Source organism: Capricornis sumatraensis, chromosome 4, assembly GCF_032405125.1.
Source record: "Capricornis sumatraensis isolate serow.1 chromosome 4, serow.2, whole genome shotgun sequence".
Classification (NCBI taxonomy): domain Eukaryota; kingdom Metazoa; phylum Chordata; class Mammalia; order Artiodactyla; family Bovidae; genus Capricornis; species Capricornis sumatraensis.
The window spans coordinates 145,185,462-145,212,324 of NC_091072.1; the positions used below are offsets into that span (position 1 = coordinate 145,185,462).

The following is a 26,863-nucleotide window of genomic DNA, read 5'->3' on the forward strand; positions in this document are numbered from 1 at the left end:
GTATACTTGATTTACAATGTTGTGTTAGTTTCAGGTGTACAGCAAAGTGACTCAATGATATATATATTCGTTTTCAGATTCTTTTCCCTTATAGGTTATTACAAAATATTGAGTAGAGTTCACTGTGCTATACAGCAGGTCTTTGTTGGTTATCTATTTCCTATATGAAAGTGAAAGTGAAGTCACTCAGCCGTGTCCAACTCTTTGGGACCCCATGGACTGTAGCCTACCAGGATCCTCCCTCCATGGGGTTCTCCAGGCAAGAGTACTGGAGTGGGTTGCAATTTTCCTTCTCCAGGGGATCTTCCCGACCCAGGTATCAAACCCCGACCCAGGTATCAAACCCCGGTCTCCCGCATTCCAGGCAGATGCTTTAACCTCTGAGCCACCAGGGAAGCCACCAGTTTTCTATATAGCAGTGTGCATATGTTAATCCCGGGCTTCCCAGGTGGCACTAGTGGTAAAGAATCCATCTGCCAATGCAGGAGACATAAGAGACACGAGTTCGATCCTTGGGTCAGGAAGATCCCCTGGAGGAGGACGTGGCAGTATTCTTGCCTGGAGAATCCCCATGAACAGAGAAGCCTGGCAGGCTACAGTCCATGGGGTTGAGAGTTGGACACAACTGAAGCGATTTAGCATGCATGCACGCATGCACATAGGTTAATCCCAAATTCCTAATTTATCCCTCCCCCTGACGTTCCCCTCCAATGGAATGCCGTTTGATCCTTATTTACTGTTTTGTAAATAAGTTAATTTGTATCATTTTTTTAGAGTTCACATATAAGTGCTATCATAATGGTATCTATCTTTCTGACTTACTTCTCTGAGTATGATAATCTCTAGGTCCATCCATTTTGCTGCACAAATAATCACTAGTTAAGTCTATCTCTTTAATATTTTTCAAACCAATTAACAGGTTTCCATATTAGCTGCTACTACTGAGGAACTAGTGGGTAATCAGGTTTTTCCACACTCCCCAAATATTCATACGAGGAAGAGTATTAAAAATCAAATTTTTGTATAAAAAAAGAAGCCAAGAATCTAAGCAACATATCAAAGATGGTACCCGGTAGGGATGGTCAAAATCTAGATTCAAACCCTTAATTACCTGACTCCAAAGCCCCAGATATTTCTTTGCTACATGATTTTCCAATGGACAGACATAAATATAATGTGGAAAGATATATACCAAAAAGCAATATTTAAGGAAGGAAAAATTTGAAGGAATTTTCATATGCTATTACTGGAATTTTTTTAGAGCATATATTATCAGACAAAAATAATAAATATCTCCATTTGGAAAGAACAGGAGTAGCATGTATGGGAATAAATAATTACCAGTAAAAATAACTTTTTTGAAACATGAAAATAGATCATGTATTTGTCTTATTACCTTTAGAGAGGCTAGAATCCTGGAACTCTGGGTTCTGAACCACAGATCAGACAAGGCCGCTTTGGGCAAAGCCACCAGATGCAGCGTTAAGCTCACTTGGAGGGTCACATCTCCCCCCAGGGGTCCACTACCTGTTCTGGGCTCACCAGCTGCCTGTTTTAGAACCTTGGGAAGTTTCTTTCTTATCATCAAATCTTCCAGGACAAGGAAATATTTTTCTAGACATGTCCCTCAATTGTGTGTGATCGATGTATGATGGTAAAGATGTACATAGATACGTCTGATGAACTGGGGGGAGGTCCTAAAAGGAGCTAACTGGAGACCATGAGAGGGTGTGGAAAAGGGAGAGCGTCCTCTGGTGGTCCAGTGGTTAAGACTTTGTACTTGCCATGTAAGGGATGTGGGTTCGATCCTTGGTCTGGGAACTAAGATTCTATGTGCTGTGTGATCAAAAAAAAAACTCTTCCTTTTTTGTTTTAATTAAGAAAAAATCAGAAAGCTTATCAGAGTAAAGGACACTCGTTTGCCAAGTGACTCATAGTGGTGAGCAGTGAAGGAAGCTCGCAAACATTCTTGGCCGAGTGTGATGAGGTATTGTAAGGGACGTACGAATTGCTGAGGACAAGGAGAAAAGAGATCTGCTGTTCAGAGTTTTAACTGAAAGCATTATCAATCTCCTTCATATTGTTTCAGCGTATCATCAGCAAGACTGGGGCGGGGGTCCAATAAGAAGTACTGGAGAAAACAGAAGCAAACCTTCTATTTTCAAATGTCCACGGAGGGAACTCCATTCAGTGTATCAGGTTTCTCCACTCTGATGTTGTTCTTTTCTCGCCTTTTCCATACTGTACTTTGGGGAAGGAGGTCAATGTCTACAGCTGTTGTAGCCACCCATCCGGGAAACAAACTCACTCACAAGCACAATGCAGAGAGTGGAGTGCAGTTTATTACACGGGGTCCAAGGCAGAGTCTCCTCTTAACCAAGGACCCTGACCAGTTTTTTTCTGAAAACCTTATATACCCTAAGTGTACAGTGCCCAAACCCACCTCCCCAAATTCCCTGAAACTAGTCTGAACAAAGGAAAAGAAAGATACAATCAAAGATAACTCGTGATTCATATGCCTTAGGCCTAGTTAATTAACAGTGGACAATTATCAGTAGGCCTGTGCTCATACCTGAATAAGCATAATAGAATTTATGGTTCTATTTGGTTACACAGACAATTAGGGTATTCTTTTTCGGCGACAGAGAGTCTAGGTACGAGCCCTAGGGCTCTTCCATCCGGGGGTCTGGTTTTCCAGTAACTCAAAGTCCACAGTCTGGCCCAAGATGGAGTCCTGCTTTCAAGATGGAGCCTGTTTTGTCTATTTCCTCCTTCACAGTCTCACTTAAGGAGTGGGGAATTATGCCTTCCCTCTGCACAAGGTTGAATATTCTCTCCTCTGAAGTGCACATTCACTGAGAACCTTAGTTTAGAATCTTTTTTGGAAACAGGGTCTTGGAAGACACAACTAGTATTAGGTAAGACCAGGCTTTTTTTTTTTTTTTTTCCCCCTCCCTATAGTGTTCATAGGGTGCTCGAGGCAAGAATACTGAAGTAGTTTGCCATTCCCTTCTCCAGTGGACTGCATTTTGTCAGAACTCTCCACCGTGAACCGTATGCCTTGGGGTGGCCCTTCTTCTACTTTCTGAAAGAGCTTGTGTGAGATTAGTATTATTTCTTCCTTAAATATCTGACAGAATTCATCATGGGAATCTTCTGGACCTGGAGATTTTTGTGGAGTAATTTTGCTAACTAATTTATTTGACACATGAAAGGTTAATCAGATTTTCTGTCACCTTACATCTGTTTTGATAATTTGTGCCTTTGAAGAACTTTTTTTTCCATTTCATCAAATGATTGAGTTTTGGTATAAAGGTATTCATACTAACTCTATATGTCCCTTCTGATGTCAGTAGGATAGCCCATTAAAAAATTTCCAATATTGGCAAATCGTGTTTCCTCTTTTTGTTTCTGTTCAGTCTTCTTATTGATTTATCAAGTTTATTACTCTTCAAAGAACTAATTTTGACTGAATTTGTTTCTCTAGCCTGTTTTCTATTCCAATGATTTCTGTTATTTTCTTACTTCTACTAACTTGGGGTTTGTTTGTCTCTGAGTTTTGTAAGGAAAAAGCAGCACTTCCCAGGTGGCCCAGTAGAAATATCAACAACCTCAGATATGCAGATGATACCATTCTAATGGAAGAAAGGGAAGAGGAACTAAAGAGCCTCTTGATGAGGGTGAAACAGGAGAGTGAAAAAGCTGGCTTGAAACTCAGACATTCAAAAAATTAAGATTCTGGCATCTGGTCCCATCACTTCAAGGCAAAGAGAAGGGGGTAAAGTGGAAGCAGTGATAGATTTTATTGTCTTGGGCTCCAAAATCACTGCAGCCATGAAATTAAAAGACGCTTGCTCCTTGGAGGAAAATCTATGACAAGCCTAGACAGAGTATTAAAAGCAGAGATATCACTTTGCCGACCAACGTCCGTGTAGTCAAAGCTGTGGTTTTTCCAGTGGTCATGTATGGATGTGAGAGTTGGACCATAAAGAGGGCAGAGCATCGAAGAATTGATGCTTTTGAATTGTGTTGCTGGAGAAGACTCTTGAGAGTCCTTTGCACTGCAAGGTGATCAAACCAGTCAATCCTAAAGGAAATCAACCCTGAATTTTCATTGGAAGAAGCTGAAGCTCCAACTGGCCACCTGGTGTGAAGACCTGACACACTGGAAAAGATCCTAATGCTGGGAAAGATTGAAGGCAAAAGGATAAGGGATGACAGAGGATGAGATGGCTAGATAGTATCACTGACTCAATGGACATAAATTTTATCAAATTCCCAGAGATAACAGAGGACAGAGGAGCCTGGCATGTTGCAGTTCATGGGGTCACAAAGAGTCAGACATGACTTCACCACTCAACAACAAAAAAGGAGAAAAAAGTATAATTGATTTAAGTCTTAAAAAAGAAAATTTCTATTTAAGTATTATTTAGAGCTATAAATTTCTCTCAAAGCACTGATTTAGCTGCATTTAACAATTTTTTATATATTGCATTCTTTAATCACCCATTTGGAAATACTTTCCAATTTTCTTTGTGATTTTTTCCTTTATTTTGATGTGAACCATTATTTAAAGTGTTTATTGAATTTATTAAAATATTGTTTCTGTTTTATGTTTTGGTTTTTTTGACCGCAAGGCATGTGGAACCTTAGCTCCTTCACCGGGAATCGAAGCTACACCCCTTGCATTGGAAGGCAAAGTATTAGCCAACAGCCCACCAGGGAAGCCCCATGACTTATTTTTTGACCAACAGATTACTTACTTATAAGTCTGTTCTAAGCACTTTGTGCTTTTTCAATCATAATGTCATTACTGATTTCTAATTCAATTCTATTGTGCTCAGAGAATATATTCTGTAAGAGCTGTGCTTTGAAATATCTCAAGACCTGTTTTACAGCCCAGTATATTGTTTATCTTGTTGACTACTCCATGTGCACTTGAAAATAATGTAATTCTTCAGTCATTGGGTGTAACAAAGTATAAATGCAGCCTGAGTGAAAGTGGCTGGTGATATTATTCAAATTGACTATATACTTGCTGGCTTTTTTGAATAGCTGCTCAATCTGTTACTGAGATGTGGTAGTTAAACTTGACATTTTTTTTTTTAACCAAACTGTGAGGTATATGGGATCTTAGTTCCCAAACCAGGGTTCTAACCTGTACACCTTGCATTGGGAGCATGGAGTCTTAACCACTGGACGTCTCAGGGAAGTCCCTAAACGTCTAATGTTCCACACTCATGTCATGAAGCCCCTTTTTTTTCTATCTGCCATTAAGCAAACCTTGGAGTATGTCTTCAGTGTATTCATGTATGTAAAGGTGCACCTATAATTTTATTTTCTATTTTTTTTTTTAACTGCTTCTTTTTTTTAATTTATGGCTGCACTGGGTCTTTGTTGCCGCACAGGCTTTTTCTAGTTGCAGGGAGTGGGGGTTGCTCTCTGGTTGGTGAATGGGCTTCTCACTGCGGTGGTTTCTCTTGTAGCGGAGCAGGGGTTCTAGGGCGCTCAGGCTTCAGTAGTTGCAGCAGATGAACTTATGTACCCCGTGGCATGTGGAATCTTCCTGAAACGGAGGTCAAACCTGTGTCCTATCCATTATCAGGCAGATTCTCAACCACTGGACCACCAGGGAAGTCCTATAATTTTAATCTAAAAGTTTTGAGTGCTGGTACCTAGGTCATTTCTGATAAGCATTTAATTTACATCCTATACTGTGTTGTTCTTAGTCACTCAGTCGTGTCCAACTCTTTTCAATCCCATGGACTGTAGCCTGCCAGGCTCCTCCATCCATGGAATTCTCCAGGCCAGAATACTGGAGTGGGTAACCGTTCCCTTCTCCAAGGGGTTGTCCCAACCCAGGGATCAAACTCAGGGTCTCCTGCCCTGCAAGCGGATTCTTTACCGGCTAAGTCACCAGGGAAGCACACCTCCTATATTGCAGTTCTCATAGGTGACAGTGTTTTATTTATACTTAGTTTCTGTGACTTTTGTACGAAGAAAACTGATGCATTCTTCGATGACTCTGGAGTCACACAGATGCTGAGATCAGTGGAGGTGTGGCTCCAGGGTTTGACCATGTGTGCATATGGTCAAACAGTACGGTGCCCTACATCCATCAGGTACCAGGGAAACTCCATAATTGATCCGTTTTCAGGCAGGGATCATACACTGACCCAGTCTGTCTGCTTACCTATCTTTATGTAGCTTCTTTGTTACTGTTGCTTATTTGGCCCCCAGAAAACTTTAGTCTACTCTTTTTGGATCTAGAATGGATCTACTTTGTATTAATATAATTAGCCCAAGGGTCAGGATGGGAGTCCACACCTACCTAGTTCATTGTAAACTATGTATTTTCCTTTCTGCCTAATTTGAAATTGGTATACCAGAAAAAAAATAATAAAATTGGTGAGTTTTTTTCTTGGTTTATTTTGGCAAGTTTTCCAACATGAGCTTTGATCAGGTAGAATGGAAACTATGCCGCTAAGCAAATACGTAGTATTTTAGGAAGAAAATGTACGTTAAGAGTAATTACAGGGACTTCTTTCATGGTCCAGTGGTTGAGAATCCACCTCCAGGGCAGGGGGCCTGGGTTCCATCCCTGGTCTGGGAAGATTCCACATGCCGTAGAGCAACTAAGCATGTTAGCCACAACTGAGTCTGCAAGTCTAAAACCTGTGCTCCAAAACAAGAGAAGCCACTGCAGTGAGAAACCCGTGCACCACAAGTAAAGAGGAGCCCCACCTGCCACAAATAGAGAAAGCTTGTGCTCAGCAACGATGACCTAGTGCAGCCAAAGATGAATTTTAAAAAAGTCTCCACCTCCATTCCAGGGAACATGGGTTCCATTCCTGACTGGGAATTAAGATCCTGAATGCCAGGCAGTGTGGGGGAAAAAAAAAAAAAAAAAGTCATTAGATGCTTCTTATTATCATGAGCATCCTGTGAACGGCAAGTTAATGAATTGTGGAGTGCAACCCACAGGAAATCCTCCTTGATCCCAGGAAGATTCCAGCAGCTCACCTTTAACACCTAGAGGGTTCGCTGCAGTCTTATTTTCAAGGACTCACTTCTATCCCAAGTTCTTCTTCAGAATAAGCACAGGCTGCAATAGGCTATTTTTCCTGTCTCTGTTCTCTAAAGGAAAAGGCCTAAATAATTGGCAAGCTCCTGCAGAGCAGGGCACCAAATAACAAAAAGATGAATGGACTGGACTTAAAAATTTAAAACTTTTATAGACTATCTTAACTGTTGTGGTCTAAATGTTTGTGTCCTTCCAACTCATATGTTGAAATCCTAATGACCAATGTGATGACATTAGTTTGTTGGGTCCTTTGGGAGCTGATTAGGACATGAGTGTTCACTAATGGGACTAGTGCATTTATTTAAAACAAACAAACAAACAAACCCACAGTACAACCTCTATGGAAAGCAATTTAGCCCAATTTACCAAAATTGTAAATATCCATATCCTTTGACCCATCAATCAACTCCATATTTAGCATATGTACTGGCATGTGTGTGACATGATACACTTACAGAGTTCTTTACTGCTGTACTTTTTGTTGAAATGGCAAAAAATGAGAAACATTTAAATGCCAATCCATGAGGGGGATGGTTGGATCCATTGTGGTATCCACACTATGATGGAGAACCTAAAAAGGAAGATTCTTCTTTAGTTATTAATATGGGGTAATGTCCAAGGCACATTGGGAAATGAGTAAAAGTAAGACATAGAAGAATGACTACCACATTAAAAGAAAACCCAAACAGGCAAGAAAGCTCTGAAAGCCATGAAAGAATACAAAAAGTTTGCAACCCCCAAGCCCCACCCCTACCCAAAAAAGAAGTCTGCAACATGGCCCTTGCCCTCACCGAACCAAACAGACCCCGGTTGGATTCCTGGGTCGGGAAGATCCCCTGGAGAAGGGATACTTAACCCACTCCAGTGTTCTGGCCTGGAGAATTCCATGGACACAGTCCATGGGGTCCCAAAGAGTCGGACATGACTCAGCGACTTTCATTTTCAATATGAAGCTGTATACCCATCAAACAACTCTAATTTCCCCCTACCCTCTTCCTGGTAACCAACACTCTGTTTCTGTGAATTTGACTGCTTTAGATACTTCATACAAATAGACTTACACAGTACTTGTCTCTTTGTGACTGGCTTATTTCACTTAATATCGTGGCCTCGAGGTTCATCCATGCATAAGGATATGCAGGATTTCTGCCCTTTTCCAGCCTGTATAATATTCCCTTGGGTGCATACTCTACATTGTGTTTATCCATTCACTCACTGCTGGACATTCGTGTCGCTTCCACTTCTTGGCTCAATCTCACAATAAAAACGAAGATTTAAAACATAGGACCCCTTTCTCACTTCAGGTTGATAAAGATTAAACTTTTCACAATAAAACGTTTTGGTGCTAAAAAAAAGAAAAAACCTGGCACCCTTACACCTTGTTGGGTATTTAACTTTAGTCCAGTTCTTAAGCACTTAACCGACAGGGTGCAATTCCTTTTAACAATTCATTCAATTTTTTAAAGGTGAGATCTGAATTTAATCTCTGAAAGCGATCCAATTTCGGTGACTCAGTCTATCAATTAAACCACAAAACCCTGAACAATCCAGAAAAGGTAGCTAAATTCTCTTCAGGATAAGAATGGCGGGAAGTACGGGCATTTGAAGGTCTGCTAGTTTCAGAGCATGGCCAGGACTTTAGCCAGAAAAGGCTGGAACTGAAGCGAACCGAATCCAACAGGTTTCCGAGCCGCCTGCGCCTGCGCAGTGAAGGCTCGCGGGAGGCCCCCAACCCCCCCACGGCGCGGCCAAAAGCCCCGCCTCCTGCAGGCTCCGCGCTTTGGTCCAGCGCAGCGCGGCCTTCGGTGACTGCGGCGCTGGGGAGGCGACGGACGCAGGCGTCGGGCAGCTCCTTGGGCTGGAGCGGAGGGAGCTGAGGGAGCAGGGCGGCCACTGCCGGAGGAGGAGAGACCCAGGACGGGACCCGCAGTTTCAGCGGTGCCGCCGCCACCGTGGCCTGGGATCATGGACACTGATGCTACTAGTGTCGTTGGTGCCGCCCTTTGGGAATCGGTATCCAAAAGGACGGCGCGGTAAAGACCCAGAGCGTAGAGCCAGAGCGAGTGGGCCGAGGCCTCACCTGCAGCCCCGCCCCGAACGTCATCCGGCGGCTCAGAGGCCCCGGGGCTCTGGGCGGCTCCCTCGATATCTCTCCTCTGTCTCACTTGCCCGGCTCTAGGGAAGACCATTCTGGCCCAGCCTCAGCCGGGACCACCCAGTTGAACCTTGGCCAAACTTCTGCAGTAAACACATTTGGGTCCCCCACCCCCACCCCCGAGTCCCCCACAAAGGCATGTTTCAACCTGAATTGCATCTGGAATCTGGTGGCTTTGGGAGCTGTGGAAGGAGGCGATTCTGTCCATCAAGGTACCGCTTCAGCCTGCCATCTAACATGAATCCTGCCAGTTACCAATCTACTGCCTCAGCTCCAAATTCATCCTTCAGGACCTGTCTTGTGATGCTCGGAATTCTCTATAAACCGTGGCGTGTTGAGCCAATGAAGTTTTTTCAGATGGTGCTAGGCGGATACTGTATAGGGAAGAGGGCTTCTGCCCGTGTCAGTGGCTATGCTGTCGCTTGAGTCGTGTCTGATTTTTCGCGACCCCATGGACTGTAGCCCGCCAGGCTCTTCTGTCCATGGAATTTCCTAGGCAAGAATACTAGAGTGGCTTGTCATATCCTCCTCCAGGGGATCTTCCTGACCCAGTGATTGAATCCAGGTCTCCTGGATCTCCTGCAGGGGGCTGCTGCTAAGCTGCTAAGTCACTTCAGTCGTGTCCGACTCTGTGCAACCCCATAGACAGCAGCCCACCAGGCTCCCCCGTCCCTGGGATTCTCCAGGCAAGAACACTGGAGTGGGTTGCCATTTCCTTCTCCAACGCGTGAAAGTGAAGTCGCTGAGTCGTGTCCGACCCTCAGCGACCCCATGGACTGCAGCCTTCCAGGCTCCTCCATCCATGGGGTTTTCCAGGCAAGAGTATTGGAGTAGGGTGCCACTGCCTTCTCTGCCTGCAGGGGGCAGGCAGGTTCTTTACCCGCTGAACCACCACAGATCAATAGGGTAGATGAGAGACCATCTGATGGTGTCCCAGTCCCAACCATGCAGGCAGGATGCAAGCTCCCTCAGCCATCTTACAGTAACCCCCACTCCACCCCAGCCCTACCCCCGGCCCTAAGCAATCAGTCTTCACCAGGCCCCAGTCCTCTCACCTGTTGTTGGCCTCAGGTCCTCTGAACACTCAGGTATCTAGCCACCAGCTGTGGAGAGTTTGTCTCCTACTTGCCTGGGGAATGCACACCAGCGCTGGCCTGGGCAATCCTCTGCTAGCAGGTAGATTGTGACTGCGCCTTTTCCAGTGAGCTCTGAACCTCAGCTTTGGGAGGTGGCCTCCCAAATGTGAACTTCCTTGGATACACTCCTTCAGCCCTGGGATACCATACTGAGTTCTCTTACATCCTTTTTTCATTTGTTGTCATAACTTTTTTTTTTTAATTCAACTTTCCCTGTTTAGGTCAATGTGTGGTTTCAGTCTTCATGTTTTTAAATTAACCAGTTTATTTATGGCTGTGTTGGGTCTTCATTGCTGCACAGGCTTTTGTCTAGTTGCAGCGAGTGGAGGCTATTCTCTAGTTGCAGTGCACAGGCTTCCCATTGAGGTGGCTTCCCTTGTTGCAGAGCACAGGCTCGGTAGTTGTGGCACTTGGGCTTTGTTGCTCCAAGGCATGTGGGATCTTCCCGGATCAGGGCTCGAACCCTGATCTCATCTCCTGTATTGGCAATTGGATTCTTTACCACTGAGCTGCCAGGAAGCCCTTCTTTATGTTTTTAGTTGTAAAACTTTTAATCTTGATAGAAGTCAGATTCATACACAATAAATAAAAATTCTATGTCAGGCAGTGTGCTAGGCGTAACAAGACATGGTACTTGTTTTTTGGAGCTTATTCTCTGTAGAGCGTCACTAAATCCTCATGCACAAATAGACTCAGCATTGCAAAATTCTGAGGCAGAATATTTCAAGCACAAGAGAAGTGACAAGAACCTAAGTGATCATGAACTTGATGTATAGGAGAGCTAGAAAACCACTGAGGCTAGACTTCAGTGACCAAAGAGAGTACAAGAAATGAAGCTGAAGAAGTCAACTTTTTAGGCAAGGGAAGCAGAACTTAAAGTGTCAGGACAGTTATAAGAATGAATGAAAAGAAAAGTTGCACCAGGGTAATAGGAATAAACTGGGATGTATGGTCACCCAGTTTATAGGCCATAGCAAAGGAGTCTGGATACTATTTTTTTCTTTTTTCTTTTTTTACTGCTCAAACGTTTCCATTTCACTTATTTATTTTGGCTGCACCCCTTAGCTTGTGGGATCTGTTCCCCAACCAGGGATCTAACCCAGACCTCTAGGAATCCTAACCACTAGACACCAGGGAATTCCACATCGCCACCACCACAAAACAACCCAAAAACCTCTGTTTTTACTTTTTGGGTGTATGGTATGTGAGGATCTTAGTTCCTCGACCAGGGATTAAATCCAAGAACATTGGAAGCTCCAAGTCTTAACCACCGGACCACCAGGAAAGTCCCTAGAAATCTTTTTAAATTTGGCTTTCTGACTTAAGTGTTGTCCTTTTGCTTTTGCCTTCAACCCTTTCATGATTTTCTGCTCAAGGAAATCCTGCTTGATCCTGTCAAGGACACATTTGGCTCCCATGGACCCACCATAGGTCCTGCTGACATGATTTTTCATTTCAGACCACCTCATTAGATCTTCAGATCTCACAGCATGAGCCCCCTACCATCTGTAGGCTTCGATGCTTCCCCAACCTTCTTGTAATTCTATCACCAGGAGTCCCAGACAGCCTAGTTTTGTTAGAGGTTGTGTTGTATACAGCCAACTATGTAGGTCGAACCCTGGTCCATTCTGAAATCCTCTAGATACCGTCCCCTGAAGGGCCTGGATACTATTTTAAGCATGACTGCTTTAAGTGCCTTTGAACAAGGAATTGACATGTTCTGATTTTTTAAATTATCTTTTGGCCATACCATGCAGCATATGGGATCTTCGTTTCCCAAGCTGGGATTGAACCTGTGCCCACACCTCCAGTGGAAGTGTGAATGCCTAACCACTGGACCACCAGTGAAGTCCCAACATGATCTGATTTTAAAAGAACACTCTAGTCATGTGGAGAATGAATCATAAGGAAGCAAAGGTGGAAAAAAGGAGCTAAAGCAACCAATTTTGGAGAATATGATGCACTCGCTGATGGCCAGGTATTCCATCCTTTCATTCCACCCCTAACACACAGAGAACCACAGTGCAAGGTTATGTTGGGAGCGAGGAAGTCTTTATGGAGCTCCTGCTTGGGCCTCGTAGAAATAAGAGAGTAGCCTTTCAGATATCTGTAGTAAATGAATGGAAACTGGGCAAGGGAGTTTCATAACTACATGAAGGAAAGCATCAAAATGTTGAGTGCCCATCATGGGTATGAGGTGTTTTCTTACGTAAATTAAGTGTTGGTTGAATCAGGATGAACCTAGAGATGATCATACTGAGTGAAATCAGACAGAGGAAGACAAATATGGCACTTCTATATGTGACCTCAAAAAAAAAAAAGATACAAATGAGCATATTTACAGAACTGAAACAGACTTACAGACTTCAAAAACAAATCTATGGTTAACCAAAGGGTAAACAACATGGGGAGGGAGGGATAAATTCGTTTGGGGTTAACATACATGCGCTACCATATATAAAGTATTAAGGAGCTACTGTGTAACACAGGCAACTCTACTCAAGATTCAGTAGTAACCTATATGGGGAAAGAATGAAAAAGAATGGATATATATGTAACTGAATCACTTTGCTGTACACCTGAAATTTAAAACATGTAAATTAGCTATTTTTGTTTAGTCCCTCTCATGTCCAACTCTTTGTGATCCCCTGGACTGTACCAGCCTTCACTTATCTTCACAAAATCAGCTGTAGCTGAATGTAAAATAAAAAATTAAAAAAAAAAAACAAACAACAGTGAATCAAACGGAGAGTTAGCAGGGACCCTGCCCCTGGAGGGGTTGTGTTAAGCCAGAGTAGTAATTGATTGGAAGCTATTGTACAGTGACATAAACATGTATGTGTTTCATGTGTATACATATATATAGATGTGATATAAATGTATATATGTGATATATATACAATGCTTGCTCAATTGTGTCCAACTCTGCAATTCCATGGACTGTAGCCTACCAGGATCCTCTGTCCATGGCATTCTCCAGGCAAAATAGGGGAGTATTTCCCTACTCCAGGGAGTATCTTCCCCTCCCAGGAACTGAAACTGCATCTCTCACATCTCCTGCACTGCAGGTGGGTTCTTTACTGCTGAGCCATTGGGAAAACATAATACACACATATATGTATATATATGAATACCCTGACATTAATGTAGGATGAATTTCAGAGATCAAAGACTGGAGGAGAAAGGAAATAGAAAAGAGCATAAGAGAAAAATCAGAAGAATTCTCACTGGTGAAAGCAAGCAACATAATTTATTACGTATGCAAGGCAATGCACTAAGGCTTTTCCATTTCATCTGCACATAATAAATGAATATGGCTATTTTCATTTGTACAAAACTCTTGTATAAGAAACTTATTTAGGTTATAACAAGTACTGAGCAGCCACACGGTGTTTAAAGCTGACTTGTTACAGAGGAAGGTCCCCCCCACCCCCACACACACAAAAAACCAAGCCTGTGATGTTATATTATGTACATTCAGAATTTTATTTCAAAACAAAAAGAACCGTAGTAACAATAATAGAAAAAATCCATTTGGAAATTATTCACAACCTGGTCACTGAGAACTGGGAAAAATTCCATGCTGCACCACTGCCAACCCAATGGTCTGAGCTGGAGCAGAGGTGCAGTTGGAGGACAGTCTCCTGTCACGGCAAAGCCCTGTCCCAAGGCTCTGCGAGTTTTGTACCCAAAGCCTCAGCAACCAGAGGGAATGGTGAGAACTTAGAACCAAAATACTGTCATAGGCAAGGGTTTGACTGAAGGGCTTGAAATATGTAAGCACCAAAGAGGGAAAGGGAGATCAAGTAACATATGAAGGAGGGATGAAGAGCCCAGTCTCCACTTCTAAAAATACTGGATGATCCTGGAGGTGGCTGTGGGCTGCGGCAAATGCAATCCCTCCATCTCAGCAAACCCTCTGGCCACCCCAGATCTATTGTCCCCTTAAGAATGCCTCCCTCTCCCCCATGACGCCCTTCCAGCGCACCCAGGAGGCATCATGTCCTGGTCTCACACTCTTTCCTGTCTTCTCCTGCTGTCTGAGTGGAGAGTGAGTCCTCCACTCTCAGTCTCAACATTTAGGGAGTTCTCTCTGTCCTCTCCAACAAGGAAAGGCAGCCAGATGAGATGGAACTCTGAAGTTTCAAAGAAAACCACTGATGCAGATTCCACCCAGCAGAGGCAGTGTTGTTTACATATACACAAGTCTGAACACTTTATACCCAATAGGGGCCTTAGGAACCTAACAAGATAACCAGCAACTGCTTCGTGACGGTGCACACACATTCACGCTCATGTGTGGGCCTTACCGCACATCCACACAGACTGTCACGTGTGGTCTACAGGAAAGTTCAAGTCCCTCAGGGGGCACCTGACATAACACTAATGGTAATGTGGTAACAAGGGTAACTTGACACGGTAAACAGACATAAACAAGCATGAGATGACTCTCATGTAATAACACACGTCAACTGGATAATAATCGTTCAGGAAAAAAAAAATTGTCTTCCAGCGCTGAGGTTACAAATTCCAAGTTAGCTATAAACATCTCTAACTTCTTTTAAAGCTATGGCTTAAAGCAACAATCTAAAATCCTCTAAACAACAAACTGAAGAAATAATGAACCTCTACCAAGAACCAAGATTTTTGGTTGCTCACTTGGGAGGCTCTCCCACCAGATGGGTGATGGGAATATTTTTTTTATAAAAGTGAGTTTACTACAGAGAAAGAAGCTGCTTGGTCCAGTGAGGGGAGAGAGGATTTGTAGAAATAACTGTCCCTTCTCTGGACTCCATCCAAAATTAGAACCCATAAACCCCTATTAACTAAAATGCCCACCTTAGCAATAATCCTAGATTTCAAGTAATACTACATATAATCTTAAACGAAGAAAAAAGTTCCAAAGGAAACCAATAGCTTCTTTATACAGGCACATGACTTTTCTGAGAAAGTTGAGAGTTTTTATCTGAAGGATAGGAATTGTTTTAAGAGGCAACGTGCAAACCTCACACACCACATCATGCATCCTTCAATCATGCATGACCTTTCTCCCTAAATCCTTCCCTTATTGCACCTTAACCTCTTCGGTATCAAATCTTCCACCCTATAACCTCTCTTGAAGCACCTCCCTCTAACCTCAATTTCCTTATGCTTTCATTATTTGGTAAAATTACTTTATATTTAAAAAAATAAATATTTATGCAATAAAACCAGAAGATAAAATAAATAAAACTCAAGTTAATTTGCTCAGCAGAGCTGTACGGAAGTGAAGAAGGAGCTCTTATGGAATCCCTCTCTGCCCTCCACTCTTAAGTGTACCTGCTTCCTGGTGAGTCTGAGGTTGGAGGAATGGCACCTTCTAGCCCATTCCCAAAAATGCCTTGAGGCAATTTTAGAACCTAAGGGAGCGAGAGCTGGCCAAGTTGTCACATACCAAGTGGCCAGTCCCTCCTGAAATGAAGGTAGGTTTACTTGGTCTCTCCTGAACTGAAGAGAATGTCCAAGAAATGAAAATTTTAAAAGCCATTGAACACAACGACTAACCCCAGCTTTGGGATCCTCTGAGCGCCCATCGAGTATGTGGATGAGAAAGGAATGGAGTAGCAGCATTCAGAAACAGTCCTGGGTTACAACCTGATGAGGTCTCCCCGCTTGCTCAGGGGGAGGTTGCTTTTCGTGACGGGAGGGAGGTGGGTAGGAGGCACGTCTTATGCATTGGTGTCCTTCGTGGGCTGGATGCTGTTCATCTCCATGATGGGGCCTTTCTCACCGCGGGTTCCTGTCTGCACCTGCCCTTCAAAGGCTCGTGTAATTTCCTCAAAAGTCCTGCCACGGGTCTCAGGAACTTTGAAGAAGGTGAAGACCCAGAAGATAACGAGGAAGACAGTGAAGACGATGAAAACGTAGGCACCTAAGTAGAACTGGTGAAGAGATACAGAACAGAAGAGTCAGTCAGTTCCCTCACAATCATATTTCCAATAGCCTTGAAGGCATAACCCCCCTAGACTTCATCAAAACAGTGCAGTCTCCTCAGAGACTTGCTCATGATTTCATTGGTAACTTCCTAGATTTCTCTGCAATTTTGTGTCATTCCTTTTCCTAGTCATTAAAGTTAGCCATTTCCAAATACCCATTGAGTTTTTAGGACTTTTGATTACCATCACTGTTTTTTATTTATTTCTGACCGCACCAGGTCTTTGCTGCTGTGGTTGGGCTTTCTCTAGTTGCCGTGAGCGAGGGCTACTCTTTAGTTTCCATGTGTGGGCTTCTCTTATCGTGAAGCATGTGGCAGGTGAAGTATTCCCAAACTAGGGATCGAACCCTTGTCTTCTGCTTTGGCAGGCGAATTCTTAACCAAAGGACCAGCAGAAAAGTCCTTTTGTTTACTTTTTTTAAAATCTGGGTTTCTGAAAGACTCACAAAAATTGGAAATGCATCCTAGATGTCCACTGCTAGTTCCTTTATTTAACAAATCAACTCTAGGCCATTTTACAATAGGACCTACCTCATCATCAACATCCTATCCTCAGTGAGCCTTTTAGATCAGGCCATCAATGCTGCATCAAATGATGGATTTTAAATATTGATTTGGAATCCTAAGGCCTAACATTGCTATTCTGTTCCTAAGCAGAACTATGTATTAATTGGTTTCAACAAGGGTTGGATGAGTTTTAAGTTACTTACCGTGGCCGAGGGGAACAGCAGTCCAACCAAAAAGTTGGAGGTCCAGTTGGAACAACCGGCCACTGCCATGGCAGCTGGGCGGGGTCCCTGGCCAAAGAGTTCAGCCACAATAAACCAGGGAATGGGGCCTGGGCCAATTTCAAAGAAGGCCACAAAGACCAGGATGGCCCCAATACAGATAAAGCTCATCCAGCTGTAATTATCCTATGAGAAAGGAACAGAGGAAAGTTAGCATTAAAGACAGCATGCCCAGGTAGGTGTCAGCTTCCCACAGATGAGGACTGATGGAATAATGAAAAGTTCCTTCTATCCCATGAGGTAAAGGAGTTACTGGACCTAGAAACCTTGGGCTTTGTTGTCCTTGTTTTTGTTTTGGCTGTGCCATGCAGAATGTGGGATCTTAGTTTCCTGACCAGGGATTGAACCCTCACTCCCTGTGCTGGAAGGTGGATTCTTAACCACTGGACTGTCAAGGAAGTCCTAGCAGCCTTAGGTCTTGGAATCTTAGCAGTATGATAACACGTGTCATTCTGCACATTCTGAGACCATTTCATCAGCTGTAAAACCAGATTAATGACCTTAACATCTCTTTGAGAATGAAATGAGACCATGTATTTTACAAGCTCTATGTCATATAGCTATAGGGATGACAGCAATTTAATTATCTATCTCTGAAAATCCACTTTTCTTAAACCTCTGCACCTACTGCTTCTCTCAAAGTTCACTTGTGTAATCGCCAAACCTCGACGACCCACCCCCTCACCTTTCCCCACTTCTCTCTTTCCTTTACAAAGAGTACTCACCTTTAGTAACAAAGAAATCGTCATGAGGATGGAACAAAAAGCCATCCCTCCAAGGCCAATCAGGTGTAGAGTCCTCCTCCCAGCCCTTTCCACCAAGAACACCTAAAAAAATGATTTAGAAAACAATGAAACAATGTGAAACAATGTCACTTTCTTTTTCATGAAGACACTGTACGAGCTACTGGAAGCTGCCTGATCAGCAGCAGGGTACCTGCGATAGTCACACTGCCTCTCTTCTAGCTCTGAGTTAAGAGCATCCTCCATGGTCCCCTCTGTGCTTCCCTTTGCCCATCTTTTCATTCACCCATCATTCAATACCTCTTTTCCCCCACAGGGAATTAGAACAAAAAAGGTTTAACTAAAAGGCAGCAGGGAGATGGAAGGACATGCCACCTATACTTGAATATGTGTACCAAGAATTCTCCACCCTGCTTGAAAATGATCAAAACATCTGACTTACAGACACCACGGTGAAGATGGTGTTGACCACACCTGCGCCGATAGTGGCGTAGACCGGCTCCTGGACACCCGCATCTTTGAAGATTCCTGTCGAGTAGTAGAACACCTAACGGAACAAAAGGTGCTGCTGTGAAATACAGTTGTGCGTAGCAGTTGCACTGAACCCTCAAAAAATCAACTCAAAAGTCGCCGAAGTTCAGGAGTACTTTCCAGCAATTTTTTGTTGCTGTTGTTCAATCACAGTATCTTTTCTGCAAACAAATGATCTTTTGTAACTTATTTTCTTCTTAGTCATCTTCAACTCTAGCTACTTAGTTCCATTTTTTTCCCTCTGAACTATGCTCATTCTTATTGCTCCATTTAGTCTCTTCCTGAAGTCTGCTTTTAGTAACTTAGAGAGAGCGGCTTAAGTCCTGTTAAGTTTTTCAATTCTGCTTTACTGATAGACTCTTACCCCAACTCCCACCCCCACCAACAATGACAGGCATTGATGGATCAACTTGATAGTGAAGAAACAGAAGAGAAACCTCAGCCTGCTTGTTTTTAGAACATGGGCTGGAATTCCAGGCACTGGATCTTTACAAGTGTTTTAGTAAATAACACCAGTGATTATTTTAATTGAATGCACACTATTAAATAAGCTACAATTTATACTATCATTATTATTTGGTCAACACTGTGCTAATGTAGGGCTGCCACAACTACCATAACTTAAGAGATGTGGAAACACTGGACTCAGACCTGAAGATAACAAGGCAACAGGATCTAGGTTGCTCAGGCTCTTAGGCTTGGTTTAGGAGTTTATGATTTCACCCAGAATATCTGCCTCCATGGTAGCCCCTATTCAGCAGACTTAAAAAAAAAGTTAGTGTGGTACATTCTGTTTTTTTCTTTTGTTCTTATTGTTATTTATCTTTAGTTTTTGGCTGTACCATGTGGCATGTGAGATCTTAGTTCCTAACCAGGGACTGAACTCGTGCCCCCTGCATAGGAAGTGCTGAGTCTTAACCACTGGACTGTCAGGGAAAAGTTCTTCATCAGAGTTTTGATCAACATACACTTCCACATTGGGAGTGACTGTGCAGAAACAAGTCTTCAAAGCCCTACAGCCTAAGATAGAAACCACGTATATTTTCCAAAATAAGATTCAGGCTGTGCTCTTGGAAACTGAGATAAGTAGTGTCATCCTCATTAAAAACTGCTGCTCTGGGAGAGAAGCAAGGGTGATCTAATTAAATTTTGTTTTTTAAAAAAATTCCAAGAATATTTAATAACATAAAGCTTGTAAGGAAAGACATTTGAACAGTTAAAACTAGAGATGAATAATTATGCCAATTCTCCTTCTTATATAAAAGCACACACATCAAAAACCTAACTCAGACATACACACCTCAAGCAAACTTCTTATAATAAAGTCATGCTGCCTGGAACCTTGGAGCCAGGTTAAGCTCACCCCTACATCATCCTACCGAAAGCCAGTTTTACTTTGCTGGGTAAACACTGTCCAGGCTCTTACCTTTAAGGGAGATTAGAAAACATAGTCTGTTCAAAGGTAGGTTGGAAAAGTGACTTTCACCTACCATTTACTGAAGTGGAGGTGGGAAGGGGGAAGGGTCCTGCCTGCAGAGTACTCATCCATCATTTAACTTTCCCAGGGTGGTCTTTCTCTGATCCTGTTCTGCAGGGATCAGACTTGAGGGAGGCAAGCAGGTGCCTTGGGTGTAGAATTGAAGACGGTGGCCTTCTCAGGACCCATTTTATACCTGGACACCTCCCTCTAGTCCCAGTTTCACTGTTCTGGAAAGTCCTGAGTGTACATTTTATTACAGTGGTTTTTCAAATGAGGAAATTTGAGACTGAGATCCATCGGAACCACCCAAGAGGACTTTTCAGACTATCTTCCCTCCCAGGTTCTAATATAACTGCCTCTAATCCCTCAGGGGAAGCACAAACAAGTTTTCTTGTGGTGCATTAGGGAGAGAGGCTAAGGACCAACTTACTGTTTTAAGTTATCATGTATTTTTTGTAAAACTGCTTTGTCATAAAATGGTTTGATCACACTGATCATATTAAGATGGCAAATCCTCAACTCATGAGTTGGTACTTAGAGAGAGGTCTGGAATGTTCCCCATATCCAAATATATCCAAATATTTTATCTGCAAAAGGACAGAGGTGTAGGAATGAATACCTTCTCTGCTCACACCCAGGACTCAAAAGAAGGAAGCAGACTTTTGCACAGAACACCATGGCTACCTGCCCAATGCTAGCTTCCATTTGGCCCCTCACTTTAAACAATCACAGTCACTATTCTAAGTTGTAAAAAATATACAGAATGGTAAGGCCAGCTCTGTCTGGGTACCCTCACACCTCCTAATTGCTCCCTAGGGCTTTACACTGATTTCAGTTTGTAAAGTCCTGGGAAAAAAACCCCAAGGTGTGTCAATTCTCATATCTGCTTGGATTACATGGCCTATGTTATCATTGACATCAGCCAAGACAGATCAGAGTTAAAGAGAACTGGATATTTTAAAAATGAATGGTTGGGAATTCCCTGGTGATCCAGTGACTAGGACTTAGCAGTTTCACTGTGGTGACCTGGTAACTCCTCACTTCCAATGCAGGGGGCACAGGTTTGATCCCCAGCTGGAGAAGTAAGATCCTGCAAGCTGAGAGGCACAGTCAAAAAGAAAATAAGCAGTCCAAAACAGAGGATGAATAAAAATTAGATAAATTATGATACTCCATAATGTTAAAAAAAATCTGGAAGAGGACAAATGTTCATAGAAGTTCTAAGACTAAGGGTGAGAAATTTTTCACTCTCTCATCTTGCCACACAAACGTGTATTATAGATATAACTTTAGAAGATAAATCCAAAGGCAAGTCTAAACCGGGATAATGTGCCTTTTCTGAGAAACCACTACCAGGCAAACATTGTGGGAGACCCTGGGTATGTCAGGTGAGCAGCGGCCAGTGCGGCTCCCCTCTGGTCAGGTGTGTTGTTGTTTAGTCACTAAGTCCTGTCTGAATCTTTGTGACGCCACGGATTGTAGCCCTCCTCTGTCCATGGGGTTTTCAAGGCAAGAATAGTGGAGTGGGGATCCCCTCCTCCAGGGGATCTTCCTGACCTAGGGATCCAACCCTCATTTTCCTGAATTGCCAGGTGATTCTTTACCACAGAGTCACCAGGGAAGCTGGTCAGGTGATTCCAGTGAAATGGGCTGGACACATCTGCCCCGAATGGACACTCACCGCGTTGATCCCAGAGAGCTGCTGGGAGAGCTGGAGCATGATGGAGATGATGATGGGCTGCCGGTAGTTGGGGGCACGGAAGAGCTCTAGCACTGTGACTTGCTTCTCCTGCGACATCCGCATACTCTCGTCCTTCATCTCCTGGATATCCTGAGCCACGTCCTCGGTGCCCCAGAGTCTCTGAAGGACTGCGGAAGAGGAGAGGTCACAGATAAGGTGCTGGCTAATGCCTTGCCCCCATGAGACAGCTGGGAAAATGCCACTCTGAGGAGCCCTGTGTCTGGCCTGAACTTGCCTTCTCACCCCTCACCCCATGTGACTTCAGAGAAATCAGACAATTCTCCGCTCAGGTTCTGAAGGGCAGGGAAAGGAGCTGACAAGAACCAGATCCAAAACCCTCATCTTAAAACAAACCACAGTCTCGAGGTTCCTACAAAGCATGAAGGATACTCACTCTCCTTTGCCTTCTCCTCCTCCTTTCTGTTAATGAGCAAGAATCTAGGACTTTCAGGGCAAAATGGAAGGGCAGCGCACTGGATGATGGCTGGTAAGATGGTGAAGCCCAGCAGCAGAGGCCACAGATCTTCAGTCCCCAAGATGACTTTTAGACCAAAGATCTAGAAACCAAAGACAGTACTATAAATTCCATACTTTAGAGGCCACATGCTTAGTTGCTCAGTCATGTCTGACTCGTTGCGACACTTTGGACTGTAGCCCCCCAGGCTCCTCTGTCCATGGGATTCTCCAGGCAAGAATACTGGAGTGGGTTGTCATTTCCTCCTCCAGGGGAACGTCCCAATCCAGGGATCAAACCAGAGTCTCCTGTGTCTCCTGCACTGGAGGTAGATTCTTTATCCAGTGAGCCACTGGGAAAGCCACAAATTGATTAAAAAAAAAAAAAAAGTTCAGAAAATCATCTGGCCTATCACAGGGAAAGATAGCTTTTTCTTTTTCTACCCTACTTGTTTCCTTAGCCATCTATGAGTGCTAATAATATTAATATCTGAAACATATGCAGTTGAATAAGTGCCAGACATTTTTTGTTTGTAAAAATTGAAGCATGGTTGATTTAAGTACTAATGTACAGCAAAGTGATTCAGTTATATATATACACAAAAAAAAAACCCCTTTTTTTAATATTCTTTTCCATTGTGTTTATCATAGAATACTGAATATAGTTCCCTGTGCCACACATTATTTTTGGTGACTTTATCTGTGCAAATTCATTTAACGAGCCATGAATGAACACTCAATAAGTTCTAGAGTACCTGGGCCACCAGAATTCCGATAACGATGCCCAGCTGGTTGAGAGTACCAAAGGCACCCCGCAGGGCAGTAGGGGAGATCTCTCCAATGTACATGGGCACAAATCCTGTGCAGAGTCCGCAGAAGAGGCCGATAATCAGTCGGCCCAAAATCAGCATTTCAACTGACTCTGCTATTTTGCAGAATCCCATAAGGCAGCCGCCAGCTATGGCCAACAGGTTGACAATAAGCATTGAGTTGCGCCTGGAAGATTAAACAAAGATAAGGGAAATTTGCAAATCAGAGTCCACCTCTCCCCTTCTTTCCTGGTCACTCTACCATTCTCCAGGCTCATACATCTTTTGGTCAAACTTTTCCACTTTCTAGTATCAGAACATATCTGATTGGGATAATCAGGACTAATGGTTCCTACGCCTCGGCCTACATAAGACTCACCTACAGAACTTGTCGCAGATTTTCTCCTCTACGTCTTAGCTATCAGGTAGGATTTTAGGAAGCACTTCAAGGCCATTTGTTCTCAAAGTTATCCACAAACTACAGCATCCATCAGCTAGAAATTTGCTAGAAATTAAAACTGTCCCACTCCACCCCAGATTCATCATTACGCCTTAATGTGGCTGGGGGGTGGGGGAGGAGGATGGAGACGAGTCTTCGGGATTGGTTTTCCCTTGATGGGAATGTCACAGGCTTTCTATTCAAATGCACCATCACTTCCCTGCTCTAAGCCTCAATGCTTGTCTTCAATGCAAAAGGTATAGCCCCCTTCCTTGCAGTTTCTGGTCAATACCTGCCAAATCGGTTGACAAAGAGTCCGACGGAGAAGGAACCAATCATACCACCCACGGAGAAGATGGCCACAGACAAGGACCACAGGGATGTGAGGAGCACGCTGGACGGGGGGGTTTCTGATCGTTCTTCCAAAGTGTAATTGAGAAAGTCTTTTATGATCTGCCAATTAAAATGGGTGGTGGGAGAAAAGACCATTACAGTTGGATGAGAAAAGATACAAACACTCAGGATCTTCCCCTCCCTAAGAGAACAGTGTTCCAGTTACTTTCTAGGTAGAGAGTCGAGGGAATAAATAGATGGCAATAGAAAAGACAGGTAACACTGGAGTTCATGTTACTAAATCTGAATAACTTAGTTGTCCTGAAAATGCCAGTAGGTAGTAGTACTGATGTACTTCTGTTCAGGGATGATTTCACACCGCACCCCTGCACCCTGACTTTATAACTAACCTCTAGGGGACAATAAAGGAAGTGTGTCACCAGAGGGTGAGAGGATGAACGGGCCCAGTCCAGGGTGCAGGGAGCCCCTGCCCTGAGCCTCTTGCTTTGATCAATGATTCAATTAGATCCCCACCAATATCATGCCCCATCTCAGTCTTAGCCAAGTGAGCTACCAAGTCTGTCTAAGCATGATAATTCTGGAAACCCTACCTAAAGGAATACTTTCCCTATTCCAAACTCAAAACTCTTGTTGCCTGGCACTCACCGCCTCAGGAGCATTGATGACTCCAGTGTTGTAGCCAAACTGGAAAGAGCCTATGGTAGCAACCGAGATGGCGAAGATCAGAGGTGTGGTGACCTGGGGGGAGGGTAGAGAAGAACATTCCTTAAAATTCTTGATCCATGACTGGCTCTTATTAAGGAGAACGCACCATGAGATTTTTGCACCTTGTTTTATGCCCCGGATACGTTCCAGTGCCTCCCCAGTTTACAGTCTCTGGGAACTTGAATTTGTATTCTGCTGTTATCTGATTGTATAAATCTTCATTAGGTTGAACTGGTTCATAGTGCTTTTCAGGTCTACCACATTCTTTTAATTTTCTGTATATTCATTCTATTAATTTTTGAGTTTGATATTGAAAATTCCAACTAAAAATCTTGATATATCTACTTTAAAAAATTTTAATATATAGTGGAACTATATGTAACTTTGTTCTGTATTTTCCAAGTCTCCTGTAAATGTGTTATTATACTTTCATAATTTAAAAAAGAGAGAAATATCATGAAGATAAAATTTAAAAAAACAAAATTAAAAAACAAGAGATTTATGTACTAGAACTCAGCTGGTTAGTATGAAAACAACAACTTAACCGTTTAGGTAGTGAATAAGGAACACAAAAGAACTGAAGAGCTTATCTGGTGATATAGATGATCATGAAGAGTAAACCTGGGGAAATTCTGGAATGAAAATTTTGGAAGGGACAAGTTAGGAGAACTGGGTTAGTCCATTTGTAAGTATTCAAACAGCAGCCCCAGGTAAATAAATCCCCAGGCAAGCACAGAATTGTGCTCAGGGATAGAAAAAACTGAGGGCAGACAGTAAAGCCTTAGGATTGTCGAGAACAGATTATTCTGCGACCAGCTAGAGCCAGTGTAGGCTCACCCGTACCCCAAATTCCACAAAAGCACGAGTGATACTGATGTGTCGTCATCACCAGGCTGCTCGCAACTCTGGGTCACAGAATCTGCAGGATCCGCCCGCCGTACCACCGTACCCTTCCTTGGTCCCATCTGAAATTCTTCCCGTTCACTTAAAGAGGTACTGCTATCCCCCACCCACCCACCAGGGGGCGAGAACAAGCTGACTCCCAATCCAAAATGGAGACATTTTGTGAGCGGGCTGTGCTGAAATCAACCCAGTCATCACTCACCTTGTCGGGGATAATTCTAGTAGGTGTGATCTTAATTTCCACCCCAAGAGAGCTCAGTTTTTATGCCTGAGAGCTCCCCGCCCCCGCCAACACTTTCTCATCTTAAACTCCTTCCCTATCAAGTCAGGCAGTGGCAGGCCTCGAGTTAACAGTTCCCCAAATTGACCTTGCCTCCACCGGCATCTAAGTACCCCCGAGGCCAGCGGGAGCAGCGCTTTCTACTTCATTCACTCCTTTTAGTAGAAACCTCTTATTTTCTCTCATCATTTAACTCCTGAGGGCCTTCCTACTTTTTCATCCCTTCTCCCATCTTTTATTTTCAGATAAATTACCTTAGTGAAAATGCCCTTCTCCCAGCGAATACCGCATCCACAACACTCAATAATATATTAATATACTGTGCGGTTACAATCATGGAATTCTCTCTCCTTAGGTAATTCAGGGAATCCCACAAGTCATAGAACAGATGATGGCTGGACACCGACCCGGCACCCCCAAAACAAACCTCAGGTCTTTTCAAGGTCTAAAGCATCAACACCACCATACGCCCCCGATCCCCTGAACGTTCAACTTCACATCCTCAAAAGCATGTAATTGTATTAAAGAAAACACAAACACACACACCCATGTGTGTAATACAAACAACTTCTCCAGGTGATTTTTCCCACACCAAGAAGGTGAATGGAACTGGGATAAATCCTTTATAGGACATGACATCCGAAAAGAACTGTGGAAGTGCGGCACTGCAGGCTGGGAGAGCAATGGGAAAGGCTTCCAGATTGCTAGGTGACTTCGCGTAACAGAGCTCAGCCAACGCCGGTATAGCTTGCCTTTCCGAGTGCAACCCAAGCCGGCAAAAATAACCGGTACGCTCTTACCTTCGTGGTCCCCATGGCCCTAATTTAATTCTTTTCAAATCTTCGATAAAGATCTAGGAGTGGGACTCCAGAGACCCCGCTTCCAGGCAGCAAAACCTCCAAAATGTCCTCTATCGGCGGCAAGTTTTCCTCCAGGTCCTCAGTAGCGGAGCCTATATCTCATGCGCCTATATAAGCTTCGGAGAGGGCGGAGCCCGGGAGACAAGCCCCCAGCCCCACCCTACCCGCCTCCAATCTTTGGAGCTCCTCGTAAGTGTAGACCTCAAACACTGCCCCCTCCCTAGGCAACACCCCCCAACCCACCCCTCAAGCCTGCTTTTGAAAACCACATCCTGCCCCCACCCTACTCAATTTTTTTTTTTAAAGCTTCTCCTCCTTCCCCGTTTTAAGAGCACGTTTCACAGACAAAATGCTACCAGAAAAAGCCTGGAGGGAGGGCAGATACACTTTATTTTTTGCTCTCGCAAGTGCTCAGAATTGAATCAATC

At 43.5% G+C, this 26,863-nt stretch overlaps 1 protein-coding gene across 1 annotated transcript; it reads right to left on the reverse strand.

Moving 5' to 3' along the window:
* Positions 1 to 13,771: 13,771 nt before the first annotated feature.
* On the reverse strand, positions 13,772 to 26,502 carry SLC2A3 (solute carrier family 2 member 3). Its single transcript, XM_068971357.1, has 10 exons — positions 26,376 to 26,502; positions 24,333 to 24,425; positions 23,626 to 23,786; positions 22,841 to 23,081; positions 22,027 to 22,189; positions 21,573 to 21,760; positions 18,323 to 18,427; positions 17,863 to 17,964; positions 17,060 to 17,263; positions 13,772 to 16,296 (listed from the first exon to the last, which is right to left on the reverse strand). The coding sequence occupies exons 1-10, from the start codon at positions 26,388 to 26,390 to the stop codon at positions 16,084 to 16,086; spliced, it is 1,485 nt and encodes a 494-aa protein (XP_068827458.1). The 5' UTR covers positions 26,391 to 26,502; the 3' UTR covers positions 13,772 to 16,083.
* Positions 26,503 to 26,863: the final 361 nt, after the last annotated feature.